The sequence below is a fragment of the Semicossyphus pulcher genome, unplaced genomic scaffold, assembly GCF_022749685.1.
Source record: "Semicossyphus pulcher isolate SPU_LCO1_2020_fin unplaced genomic scaffold, fSemPul1.0.p SCAF_24, whole genome shotgun sequence".
In the NCBI taxonomy this organism is placed as follows: Eukaryota; Metazoa; Chordata; class Actinopteri; order Labriformes; family Labridae; genus Semicossyphus; species Semicossyphus pulcher.
Genome location: NW_027211698.1, coordinates 13560140 through 13573159, shown reverse-complemented (window position 1 = coordinate 13573159; position 13020 = coordinate 13560140). Strand labels below are relative to the sequence as shown.

General features: G+C 36.4%; 1 protein-coding gene across 15 annotated transcripts in view; it reads right to left on the bottom strand.

The window, feature by feature from the left end:
* LOC138603354 (proteoglycan 4-like) overlaps positions 1-13020 on the bottom strand; it is a 58975-nt gene that overhangs the window by 11882 nt on the left and 34073 nt on the right. For 11 of the 15 annotated variants that reach the window (XM_069675069.1, XM_069675079.1, XM_069675071.1 and 8 more), the window contains 10 exons: positions 12184-12277; positions 11975-12064; positions 11306-11328; positions 10694-10740; positions 10356-10378; positions 9216-9239; positions 8970-9023; positions 8806-8844; positions 7288-7365; positions 7111-7188 (listed from right to left, as the gene is read on the bottom strand). In XM_069675069.1, the coding sequence (XP_069531170.1) occupies positions 7111-7188; positions 7288-7365; positions 8806-8844; positions 8970-9023; positions 9216-9239; positions 10356-10378; positions 10694-10740; positions 11306-11328; positions 11975-12064; positions 12184-12277 (550 nt within the window). The remainder of the gene's footprint in view (positions 1-7110; positions 7189-7287; positions 7366-8805; positions 8845-8969; positions 9024-9215; positions 9240-10355; positions 10379-10693; positions 10741-11305; positions 11329-11974; positions 12065-12183; positions 12278-13020) is intronic. The other 4 variants (XM_069675072.1, XM_069675080.1, XM_069675081.1 and 1 more) reach the window with 4 other exon arrangements.

The window sequence follows — 13020 nt, the reverse complement described above, 5'->3', positions numbered from 1 at the left end:
TTTAAACTACTTTAAATAACTGCTAACTTATATATATATATATATATATATTTCCTGGATTAACTGCACACTAAGCAGTATATAGATTTATGATAAACATCTTATGATACATATATCATACATCATTATCATTGTTACTGCTTGTTATAAAGAACTTGAGGTAAACAGGAAGTACAGCTGAGGCTGATGGGAATGTTATTAATGTTTCATTTATTTTGCAGCCTAAAGTTTATCCTCTTCATACCTTTGTTATATTGAACACCCTGCTTGAAGGCCCAACGGAGTCACCTGCCACCCACTTATAGGTGATTGGCTCGGCGTCTGTGGTGTTGCCTTCACAGGTGAGATCACAGTAGGTCATCTCAGGGTTGCAGCTTTTGGAGATGGTTGGTTTAGAGACGGGAGCTGAAACAAGAAACAGAGAAAAATAAACATGGATGGATTAAAGGTGAAAAATAAAGAGTCAAGCTTTATTTAAAACTCCTCGACTTACAGATGACGTTGAGTTGAATCTTGGTGTTGGTGTATTTGTCGTTGATTTTCAGTGTGTAGAGGCCATTATCTTGTCCAGTCAGTCCTGTGATTGTCAGCTCTCCGGTCAAATGATTCAGCGTACAGCGGCCTTTAAATGAGCACAGACATGGTTACATTTATAATGTCGTAAATTCCCCATTTTACCCTAAAATTTGATTAATTTACTCATTGCTTAATATGAAATTGTCGTAATGGGATTTCAAGGGATTCTAATATTGTGTTAGTGGATGTCGGCATTTTATTTAACTGCAAAAGGATTGTACGCTAAATTAAAGCGCACCAAAACACACATTACAATCATTTTGTCGATTCATTATTTATATGACACAGCACAACTTAATAAAAATCCTTTAAAAAATAATTAATTTACCCCTGGAAAGGGCCTTAATTTAATACATTTTCTGTGCTCCACTGATTCAGCACAAATCAGGGGTACGTTGAAAATAAATCCCTTAAAATGTCTTTAATTTGAACTTCTGCAAACATACTAAAAACCTTGATTTGAATTAAGGTGTTTTCACATGTAAGTGAACATGTTTTGGAAGAATTCAGGAGTATTTTTAAGTACAGTTATATTATAATAATGACAGTAAGTTAGAGTAAGAGTGTACCTTTGAATTGGCCTAAACACTTCGACTTGTCATCATACAACTCTGCAGCGATGTCAGCCCCATGGTTCCACTCTATATTGCCGATGGGAGTAGCCTTATGGGTTGGTGTGAGGACAACCTCATCACCTTTGGCTTTGAACACCTTCTCAGCTGCAAAACAAAACAAAACAAAACAAGAGAAAACATCACTAAATCTAACTTTAATTCTTTAAATGCAGTCCTTTTCAGCACGTCATAGTCCATTTTGTGTTGGTCACACTGTCAGTCCTGATCCATTTTTAAGTCCATAACATAAAATAACTTTTTGAGCACTTACTAAAAGAGTAGTTTTAATGTCATTATTATATTATAATATGTGTCTATTACACTATTAGACAAAAGGCAGCATTATGTTGTGGTCGCCATTTTTATGGCTAAGCATAACCCGGAAATAGTCCAGTAAAGTACCTCAAAACTGTACTTTAGTAACACTGCACTGCTTCTAGGGGTTCCCACTGTAATCCTGCTTTAAGACTAGAGTAGATAAGAGGTGTGTACATTGATGCAGAGGTTTAATCTGATTTATAAACATCTGATAAATTACGACACATCATGTTGACGCAGTTACAATTCAAATGCACGCGCGTGCTGGTATGCACTTGTGAATATACCAGCTCTGTCGGCTATAAAAGACTATTTATTTAAAAATGAACTTTTCCCCAAACTTACGGGTGTTGGCCGTCCTCGCAGTCCACCACAGAAAGAAGAAGATACATAAACCCAACGGTCTCAGCGCGTGCACCATCATCTTTTGAATGAATAAACCCGCATCGAAGGTCATGTGCGTCTAATGGAATAACTTGAATAGTTTCAACAACACAGAATGCAAAAAAATAAAATGTTACAGGCGAAAACAACTGGCGAAACTTGGGACCGCCAGTGAAAACGACATCGAACCGGGTTATAGGAAGTAGGAAGAGCGACGAAGGTACTTCAGACTCAAACTTCTCAAATCTCGTCAAATCTCGTCAAATCAGAAAGACGAAGGGCGGGACATTTACTGACCTCCTCCCCTCTGTATGTTTATTCATGGGGAACATGAACAGAATACAAGCCCATTATAGTGGGAAACGTCTCAAAATAATGTTCAGATTCGCGAAACGATCACTAAGTAATGCAACATATTAATAATAATAATAATAAATAATGTATTATCATTATAACTTTGACTAAGGCCTTGTGTCAGGAGCTTTCTCAGAATAATGACCTTATATATCAAAATTACTTATCTCTAAATATTGAATTCTTCTTAAAATAATCAAAACTTTCTCAAAATAACGAGTTAATATCTCATGATAGTAAGAAACTTTTTCAAGGATCTTTCTAAAAAATATGCATAATTCTAGTGCTAAAGTACCCTGAACAATGGCTCAGCGTCGAACCATAACATTTAGCATCCTAAAAATTAATAACTTTCGCAAAACATGACTTTTTGTCTGAAAATAATCACCTAATTTTGCTATAGAATGACACACTTTAAAAAAAGTTTCTCAGCAAAACAATTTGATACACATTTGTAACTTAAAAACTCAAAATAACGAGTTAGTATCTAAAAATAATAATGTGGCTGACCACAGAAAGCGGTGAGGCAAGAGGGCAGGTGAGTCAGAAGACAAAAAAGCTGTTGGCGACAGCAATAATAAGGACGAAAGCTAAAGCTACAGGCAGCAGGAAAAAAAACAGACTGGTAAAAACACTAAGGAACGCTAGAAGCAAAAATACCAGCATCAGCACTACCGCACGGGACGGCATTATCTGGCAGGGTGGTGGAGTCTTGACCAGTCTTTAGTGGAGTAGGTGATTGCGTGATGATTGAGAACAGGTGTGCCTCTGCTGCAGCTCCAGAGGAGAGTGAATCAGCCAGGCCTCCTGCCACACTCACTTCGGAGAAAGGAGGGGGAAGAGGAGAGAAGAACGAGCCACAAGAAAAAACAGAAACACAAGAAAACTCCAGACACTAACAAATTGAATTTTTATTGGATAGTTTGTTTATTCAACTTTCCATTAACCCATTATGTATTAGGCAAACAAATGGCTAATCTAATTAGCTATTCGATTAGCATGACAAGAGACTACCTCGTCCCTTATAGATCATGTTACAAAGCTTTTAGCATTAGCCTGACCTTTAAACCTGAGTCCTTGGGAAACTTCGAGTCTATGGATGGATTTCAACTCCCAAATTTAAAGACATTTTTCTTTATGTGGTGCAACTCTAACAGCTTCAGCATTCTCCAATGTGCATACTTAAATTGAATATAAGGGGATACTGTTATAGCTAAAAATAGCTAGGTTACAATAATGGCGGGACCTTCATAAAAAGAAGAAACAAGCATTACTACACCAATAAATCTTAATTCTTTGTCTTTGTTGTCATGGTTTTATATGATACTTCTGCAATTCAACTTTAACTGTGCAACACAATGGCATTATGGACTGTTAAACTTGACATCCCGAGGGAAGTCTGTGACGCCGGAGAGCTCTGAATCCTGCAGAGGGCTTTATTTAGTATTCTTTGTGTCTTATTATGAGTGTTATGAAACCAGCTTATACCAGCGACCAAGCTATAACATCCCGTGTCAGCAGATGACCAGCTCATTATTTAAAGATATTCAACAGATGTTTATGATAATGTCAGAATTTACATTTTGATTTAGAGTTGAGGGGTTTTAAACAAAACGTTTGCTAAGAGACATCACATGTGCTGGTGTTTTGCAGCAACGTGAGCGTCTGTACCAAACTTCATTGCGACGCCACAAGTACCTAAAAACAGAACAATACTGAGGTATATGCAAAATGAGACACTTTTTTTATTTAGGTTTGTATCATGTTTTATACATAAACATACATAAAAATCCACACATATTTACACAACTGTAGCCCTTTTGGTCCATGGAGCTTGATTTCAAGTGGTACACCACAAAATCCAGCTATTTAGGTTTTACTATGCACCAAGAGATATCTGTTTGCAATGACTGATTCAGTTTTGAACAGTACATCAGTTCAAACAGTGCTGTAGCAGCCAAACATGAAACCTGCAGGTAGAAAACAGCCTCGAAGACACATCCACGCTGTTGCATGATAGTGTACTGAGTGACGCAGTGACAATACACCATGAGGCACCTGTGCTGCAGGTGTGGTGTTATAAACTCAGCTAGGACTACATTTGAACCTCCTCTCATTGTGCTTGTGATCCGTTAGAAACCACAGTGTTCTTTGGATGTAGTAAAGCAACATGATAGTATTTAAACAGGTCTGTCAGCTGTCTCCCACTGATATGTTGATTCTCAGTACAAACATTTCACCTAGTTTTACATTCAATCTCAGTTTTCTGTGTGCACAAAAATAAACATGGAGCAACTGAAACAGACTTCCAGTGTGTCCCAAATACATATTACACTTTGGAAGAGGAGTTGCACATGTGTCAGTTCCTGTTATTTTAAAGTGGTTATGTTTGTTCTGATGGGTTAACTCCTACAATCGTACGCTGTGACAATCAGTATTTCTTGTATAGAAATAATGTGCAGTATGGATTTGGGACACATACAGCTGAAGTGATTGTAACGGCCCTCAAACAGGAAGTAACTATGAAATCTACAGCAGAACTACACACTATAAGAAGTGGACAGCAGGACCAAATTTATACATATATGTATATATATATATATATGTACACACACACACACAAATTTTAAAAAATCCTAAAAACATTAAATAAAAACGATGACTTTGTCAGACTGTGTATAAAGATGGCACAAAAATATATAAAAAAACTGCTTTTACTTTGAAAATGTGAAAAAGTAAAAGAGCAAAAGTTTAAAAATAAAGCCAAAAATACTGTGAAATCCATCTTCTTTAATACTTGTACATCTGCTTAATTACACCTGTTTATCTGAAATTGCACAACGAACGCCAAATTATTTGTTTGTTAACTAAAAAACATATTAAAAAACATTAAATATGTTGGCCATCTTTAAACACTGTCCACAAACTGTGGATACAGAGAAGCTGCGTGCCGCCCTCTGCTGGACAGATTAGCCACATCAGCAAAAATAAACACATAATGAACATGTGGCTCCAGCAGCAATAGCATGGAAAAAAGCATTGCACAAAGAAATGTGATAAATAATGAGCTTAAAGCTTTATATAAGTTCTCTCACAGTTAACAAAACATGTATGCAGGTATAAAGTCCTTTGATTCCTTCCATGAGGTCAGATAGAGTTCATTTTTGACAAGAAAAAATACTTGGGTTTAAATAACAATCCAATAACGACAATTTAAATAAGGTTGGGCGACTAAAATGTTGAGTTTTGGTGCAAAAGAAATCGACAAAAACAAATTCATTAATTAACACTTAAATCATAACAGTTGAATTATTTACAGACACGACGTGGCTTTGCAGCTGTAAGTGAATCCCTTTTGCATCATTCAAGTGTTGAAACAGTCACTTTAAGAGAAGCACCACCTTTACTGCTAAAATAACAAATGTTTTAAAAAAGGGATACCTGAGACAAAAACTCTTCTTCTGTTGTCGAATATACAAAAAAAAGTGGCATAGAAAATGAACCCGGGCCCTTAATACCTAAATGCAGAGATCTGTTTTGTTTGTTCAACAATTTAAATCAAAAAAAGATATTTATGAAGCCTGCTATGCTCTATTTTGTGAGATGTTTAAGACTCTTAAGACTGCAGATGTAAATAAGCTATGGGAGTGTTTTTTTGGAGCTGAATTTCACATCTCGGGTGGAGCATTTTAATGCCAAAAGAGGAAGTCTACATGTGTGTAAAAACAGCCTGTTGTCAGCTCAATAAACAGGTCACTAAGAGCTTTGCTTAAACTTCATTAACTACTTTCTGTCGACCATTTCTCACAGAACTACCATCAAATGTTTAAATAACTTCATATTTTACTTTAACATACTGCTATGGTCATGTTGCACTGGACTGGAGCTGCAGGAAGCAAACATGTGCCGACACATTTGTGGATGTTATGGTGCTGAAACGAGTCGAGTAACTTTGAAATGTGCTGTGAGAAATCAGCAGCTATTTGTATAAATTCACATTTCTTCCTTTCATGGCGTGTAGCTCCAAAACAGGACCGCCTTTAAGTACATACTGCACGAGACCAAACAGGTCAACGCGGCTGTTTGGCACCAGTCGATCTCTTACTGTCCCTGGGCAAGACACCGAACACCAAATTGCTCCCGGTGGCCATCAGGTATGAATGCATAGATCATTAATGCTCAGAAGAGCGTCTGCTAAATGAAATTCTAACAATGTAATTGTTGGACCACTGATTCTTGTACCTGTTGCATGAAGCAGATTCTGCATCACAAAAGTCATTTATGTTTTGAAATACTTCAGCTTTTGTTGCCATCTCGTGGATCGTCTGTTTCCTGTTCATCCACTGGAGGCTCTTCTTTGGGCGTTTCCTGGTGTCTTAGCTCCTCTGCAGAGTTCTCTGTGAAATGATTAAGTCACAGTCTTTTTCAAAATGCAGAATGAAGGTGTTAAATGTGATCTTTTTAAAGTTAAAACAGACCAAATACAGTAAACACTTGGTTTCAGCTTGGTTCTCTATGGTTCAAACACTGAGCTTGTTTTTTTCTTCAGTTGGGGGTAAAAGGTGTTGCATGTTCTGTTGGCCCGTTTTGCTTTGCTTCTTCCTTAAAATTGTGGGTCTTTATCGTGAACACATCCTGCTTTTACAAGTCAAAGATTACGTAAATTTAATGTTGAAAAATTCCAAATGAACTGTACATTGTGAAAAAGCTACAAGCTTAAAAGTTCTTTTTTTTTATGGCTTTCTCCAACTTGCTGATTTTAATGATTTATATGTGCTGAAGCTTCCTTTGTGTACCATCCATATTTACAAAATCAATACCCTTTCTATCCCAATAAACTCAAAGTACCAAAACCAAAACTCACCTGCTTCCTTGGTGGTTTGTGGGGACGCAGCGCTTGTCAGGTCCTGAGTGGATGTTTCAGCCGCCCCTGATGGCATCTCTGTCAAATTATACAACGTAGAAATGTGTTTATTTATAAGGGAAAATAATTTCAAAAAATGGCTGACCTTGTTTTATATTATTAGGTACAATACGGTACCTGCTTCCTTGGTGGTTTGTGGGGACGCTGCGCTTGCTTGGTCCTGGTTGGATGTTTCAGCCGCCCCTGATGGCATCTCTATTAAATGATAGACCAAAAGCACATTTATGTTTCTTATGGAGCAAGTTTCAGGTAAAAACTGACAAAGAAACAAACATGGCTGACACAGGTGAATCCTACTGGGTTCCAAAGTTTGTTTTTTTACCTTTTTAATCATTTTTATTCAGGAAAGCAACAATTTTACATTCATTTTTGTAAACTTTCATCATTTAATTCTATTTAAATGAAAACCAGGAAGAACCTTATTATCGTTTCATGTGTATTTCATCTGTTTGTCTGTTTCTGGGGGTGGTAACGGGGTGTTATACCAGTCCTTTTGAATACAAAATGCTTCTTTGTAGTTGCAGGAAACCATTAAACAAAGAAAAATCATCAGAGCCACAATGCAGCTTATTCACTGATGTGAAACTGGTTCAAGAATCAGCAATAATGTGGGAATATATTCCCTACATCTGCTGGTAGTCAGGTTTAAGCCATCTCTCTCTTGTGCTTTTAATTCTTCGTCTTGTCCAATTTGTAAGCACTAATTTTATTTGGAAAAATTCCATTTTATCAGCAAAACTATATGAAAAGCTTCTAAGACGTTATGTTACTGTCCTGATTGAGGTAAGGCTAGTTTTACATTTTGTCAGGTCCTGAGTTTTTGTCTGTACTTCCTGTTTTATTCTGTTAATCTCCCCACTTCCTGTTTGCATTTATTTGAGGTTTCTTTACTCCCTGTGTGTGTGATTACTTATTGTTTTCACCTATGTCTCGTTGTCTCCTCCCCTCTTGTGTATATTAGCCTGTCTTCCCCAGTGTGTCTTTGTCAGATAGTCTGCATCCTTGTGAGTAGTTTTCCGGCGTTTATTCCTCGTGTTAGTTTCTCAGTGTATGATCAGTTTTCCTCATGTTCTCCTTTTGCCCAGCGATTCTGTACTTCTGCCTGTCTAGTTTGCTACCTTGGTTTTGACTTTTGCCTGTTTTTGGACTACGACTTTGCCTGCCGATTTTGTTCTGCTGCCATTTGACTGATCTCCCGTGTACCGAACTTTGCAAATAAACGGTTAAACGAATCTGCTCTGCCTCAGGTCTGCTCTGTGGGTCCTGTTGTCTGTCTGAACATGACACATTTACAAACAAAGGGGTTGGGTGCGATTCAATAGGGTCACAAGATTAGTCTTTAGGGTTGTAAATAAAGTTCTGCTACACACATTTGTTCAATTGTTTTTACTTTTCAATAATCTGGGTGTTGAAAAACTCAGGATCTTTTCGGACCTTTATGATCCTCAAAAATGAAAATTTGCCCGACTTGTTTGTGCTTGTTCATCTGATAATCACTGAAAAAAAAAGGATATTTCCACCCCTGAATACAAGCTGTAGTTGAAAAGTTAAAATAACTTTGTTTTTAAAAATACGACTCCTTCTGTCAAAGTTTTAAAACATGTTTCACATGAAGTTAAATAAAATTTTACACACCTCCCCCGTTTTGAAGCACAGCAGGTGCTCTTTGTTGCCCTGGAGTCATAAAAATGATACAGAACATCCATCACAAAAATCAAGATATGGTTCAAATCATAAATCTGTCTTCAATACGAAGTTTTGAACATGTTTCCCATGAAATTAAATGACACTTTACCCACCTGTGACACGGTCAGGTTGTTCCTCATTGGCTTCCTCAAGCATCCTGACAGCCTCTTTAAAAAAAAAAAAAAAGTGATCATGAGCCAAATAAACCTTTCACACAGTACAAATGCTAGTTTATTGCTGTGAAAATGATATACATTATAAAAACAGAAAATTAGCTCCAATTATGATATTTTATAAAGACCACAGCTGAGAAATATGTACAAATATTCACTTGGATAACAGAAGATTTAGTGGCTTACCAGAAGGTGTCCCTTGCTCTTCTACTGTATAAAAGATAAGCAATACATGTTAATCACTGTTATTCTTCATTAATCATCTTTTCTTTTGTTATTCTGGTTTATTTGATTGTTAATACACAGCAGTTAGCAGTTAGCATGAGGTCATCACACCCTGATCCGGATCATTTCAACAAAGACACATGAAAGTTTATTCTCACACTCAGAGTCATATTTCTTTTTATGGATTTTCAAACTTGTGCAACAATTATCTATAATAAATCCACACTATGGTTTGGTTTATATGTGGTTGTATGGTTAGAAACTGCTCTTATTAAAATATAAAAAATGATTAAAATGGCTTTAAATTTATACATTTATACCGGGTTTTTCACGTAGGCTTCTAAAGGACAGCCCACCTGTAAAAAGGAAGTATTATTTGACATGGATTCAGACGTTGGCCTGTATTTGTTGACATTGACATGTTTGCTCTATTAAAAGTATGCCGAATTCTCTATTAGTGGTGCCTCTTCACAATCTGCCCATGTGTGTACAGCCAACTATCACTGCGATACTTTGATACTGAAAGAAACTTAAAAATGAGTCGATTCTAAATGAGGTTCTGCACTGCTTCAGCTGGAGTTAGCACTTGACAATATTCCCTCAGCTTGATCTGGTCTTTTTAAATATTGAACCTTTAGTCCTCTTTATCAAACAGTTATTTTTTTGTTTTAAGACTTAGATATAATGTTTTACACTAAACTTGTTATAAACACAGCGGCAGAGGAAACGTCACATTTCTCAATGGTTTCTTTATTATAATTAGCTTCAATTTTAACTTGAAATTCTTACAAGAGCCTTAATTCATTTCCTGTTTCATCCTGCTCAAATTACAATTGCAACTTATTAGCAACAAAACTATCATTACTTTCCCGTACACTCAGATCACAGCATAAATACTATTTATATTTATTTCTGCTAAAAAAAGATTAGAACGCCAATTATGTATTTTTGATATAAATATTATCATTCATTTAATGAAGACTGGTTTCAGTACGACTGTCAAAGTTTTGAGCATGTTTCACATGCAGTTGAATAACACTTTGACAACCTTTGACACGGCGAGGATCTCTGTGTTCTCTATCAAAAATAAAAGTGGCTTACCATCTGTTGTCTTCTGCACTTTACTGTATTAAAGATAAGCAAATAAATGTTGTTAATCACTGTTATTCTTCATGAATATTCATCTTTTCTTTTGTTATTCTGGTTTATTTGATTGTTGAGACACAGAAGTTGTTATACAAAGTTAGCATGAGGTCATCACACCCTGATGTGGATCATTTCAACAAAGACACATGAAAGTTTATTCTCACACTCAGAGTCATATTTCATTTTATGGAACTTGTAGAACAATTATCTACAATAAATCTACACTATGGTTTGGTGTGTATGTACATGGTTAGAAACTGCTTTCATCAAAATGGCTTTAAATTTATACATACTGGGTTGTCAACGAAGGCCTTTTTGAACAAGCTCTGACAAACCGCACCTGTAAAAAAGTATAAAAGTATAATGTTGACATGGATTCAGACGTTGGCCTGTATTTGTTGACATTGACATATTTGCTCGATTAAAAGTATGCCGAACTCTCTATGAGTGGTGCCTCTTCACAATCTGCCCATGTGTGTACAGCCAACTATCACTGCGATACTTTGATACTGAAAGAAACTTAAAAATGAGTCGATTCTAAATGAGGTTTTGCACTGCTTCAGCTGGAGTTAATTTTAACTTGAAATTCTTACAAGAGCCTTAATTCATTTCCTGTTTCATCCTGCTCAAATTACAATTGCAACTTATTAGCCACAAAACTATCATTACTTTCCCGTACACTCAGATCACAGCATAAATACTATTTATATTTATTTCTGCTAAAAAAAGATTAGAACGCCAATTATGTATTTTTGATATAAATATTATCATTCATTTAATGAAGACTGGTTTCAGTACGACTGTCAAAGTTTTGAGCATGTTTCACATGAAGTTGAATAACACTTTGACAACCTATGACACGGCGAGGATCTCTGTGTTCTCTATCAAAAATAAAAGTGGCTTACCATCCGTTGTCTTATGCACATTCCTGTATTAAAGATAAGCAAATACATGTTGTTAATCACTGTTATTCTTCATGAATATTCATCTTTTCTTTTGTTATTCTGGTTTATTTGATTGTTGAGACACAGAAGTTGTTATACAAAGTTAGCATGAGGTCATCACACCCTGATGTGGATCATTTCAACAAAGACACATGAAAGTTTATTCTCACACTCAGAGTCATATTTCTTTTTATGGATTTTAAAACTTGTGCAACAATTATCTATAATAAATCGACACTATGGTTTGGTGTGTATGTACATGGTTAGAAACTGCTTTCATCAAAATTGCTTTAAATTTATACATATCGGGTTGTCAAAGTCGTCGTATGTGAAAACATTTGTTTCAAACAACACCTGTAAAAAGGAAGTATTATGTTGACATGGATTCAGACGTTGGCCTGTATTTGTTGACATATTTGCTCTATTAAAAGTATGCCGAATTCTCTATGTGTGTACAGCCAACTATCACTGCGACACTTTGATACTGAAAGAAACTTAAAAATGAGTCGATTCTCAATGAGGTTCAGTCGATTTTAAAAGTACAGTAACAGTAATATATGAAGTAATGCATATAAAACATCAATAAATATTAAATATTTTAAATCAGAACAATATTTTATGACTTCTTACTTTTTTTGTATATGACAATGATACATGGGATCAACAGAATCACTGCTGCTACAGCTATGATGATTAAGATTTCCCACCATTCCAGGACTCCTACAAAATGAATGAATGAATAAATTGATTAAAAAGCAAAGCTACATTTTAATATAGAAAAACATTTAAATGGATACACAGTGTTACGGAGGTAGATATTTGTTGGCGTGATTACTCACCACTAGTCTTGAAGGGGTTGGGGATGCTTTCACTACGCTCTTCCCTGCCGAGTGGGTCGACCATGATACAACTGAAACTGTCCTCCTCCATATCCTGGAAATGAGTGAAAGATAACATCAGCTCAATCAATTACTTCTGTCTGAGACTTTTGACAATTTGAATTATCTTGCATCCATAAACCAAAACACATTTTATACATTAAAGATGCAGTAGGTAACATTATTAAAAATACCTTTTTTCCTATTTGCTCAAACTGTCATTTTAAACATGCAGTAGCACATGAGATAGATAGTCTGTAAAAAAAAAAAAATCATGCTCCTGTGGCTCCTCCTCCTGCTCCTAATGGCATTGCTAAAAATCTAACCCCCCCGAAACACATAACCAATCAGAGCTGAGCAGTCTCTCAGGCTGCTGTCAATCACACGCTGCGCAGCACCACTCCTCAGCGCATGCCCACGCAGTCGAGCTCAATTTCTTCAGTGTGCACAGCGTCAGACGGTTTGTGTCCACAATGGCTAAAGAACACAATCACCGGGAATGAACAAACTGCCCATCCCTCCACTGCCAACTAGGCTTACACTACAAATACCGTTAAACCGAAGAAGAGAAATGAGGAGAAGCAAGCTAAAACGAAAGAGTTGGACAGAGACAGAAACAAAACGAGCATAACATTGGAGCAGCATTTCTGAGGTGGAGAGCTACGGGAGCTTCATTTCTGCTGTCTTTGTTTCACATTGCTAAGATGTCTGCGGTTACTGTGAAGTTGTGTTCCGTTGGTGTTGCAGTCGGGCTAACGTTAGCTTGTTCCCGCTGCTGCTGTTTAGTGTTGTTTCATG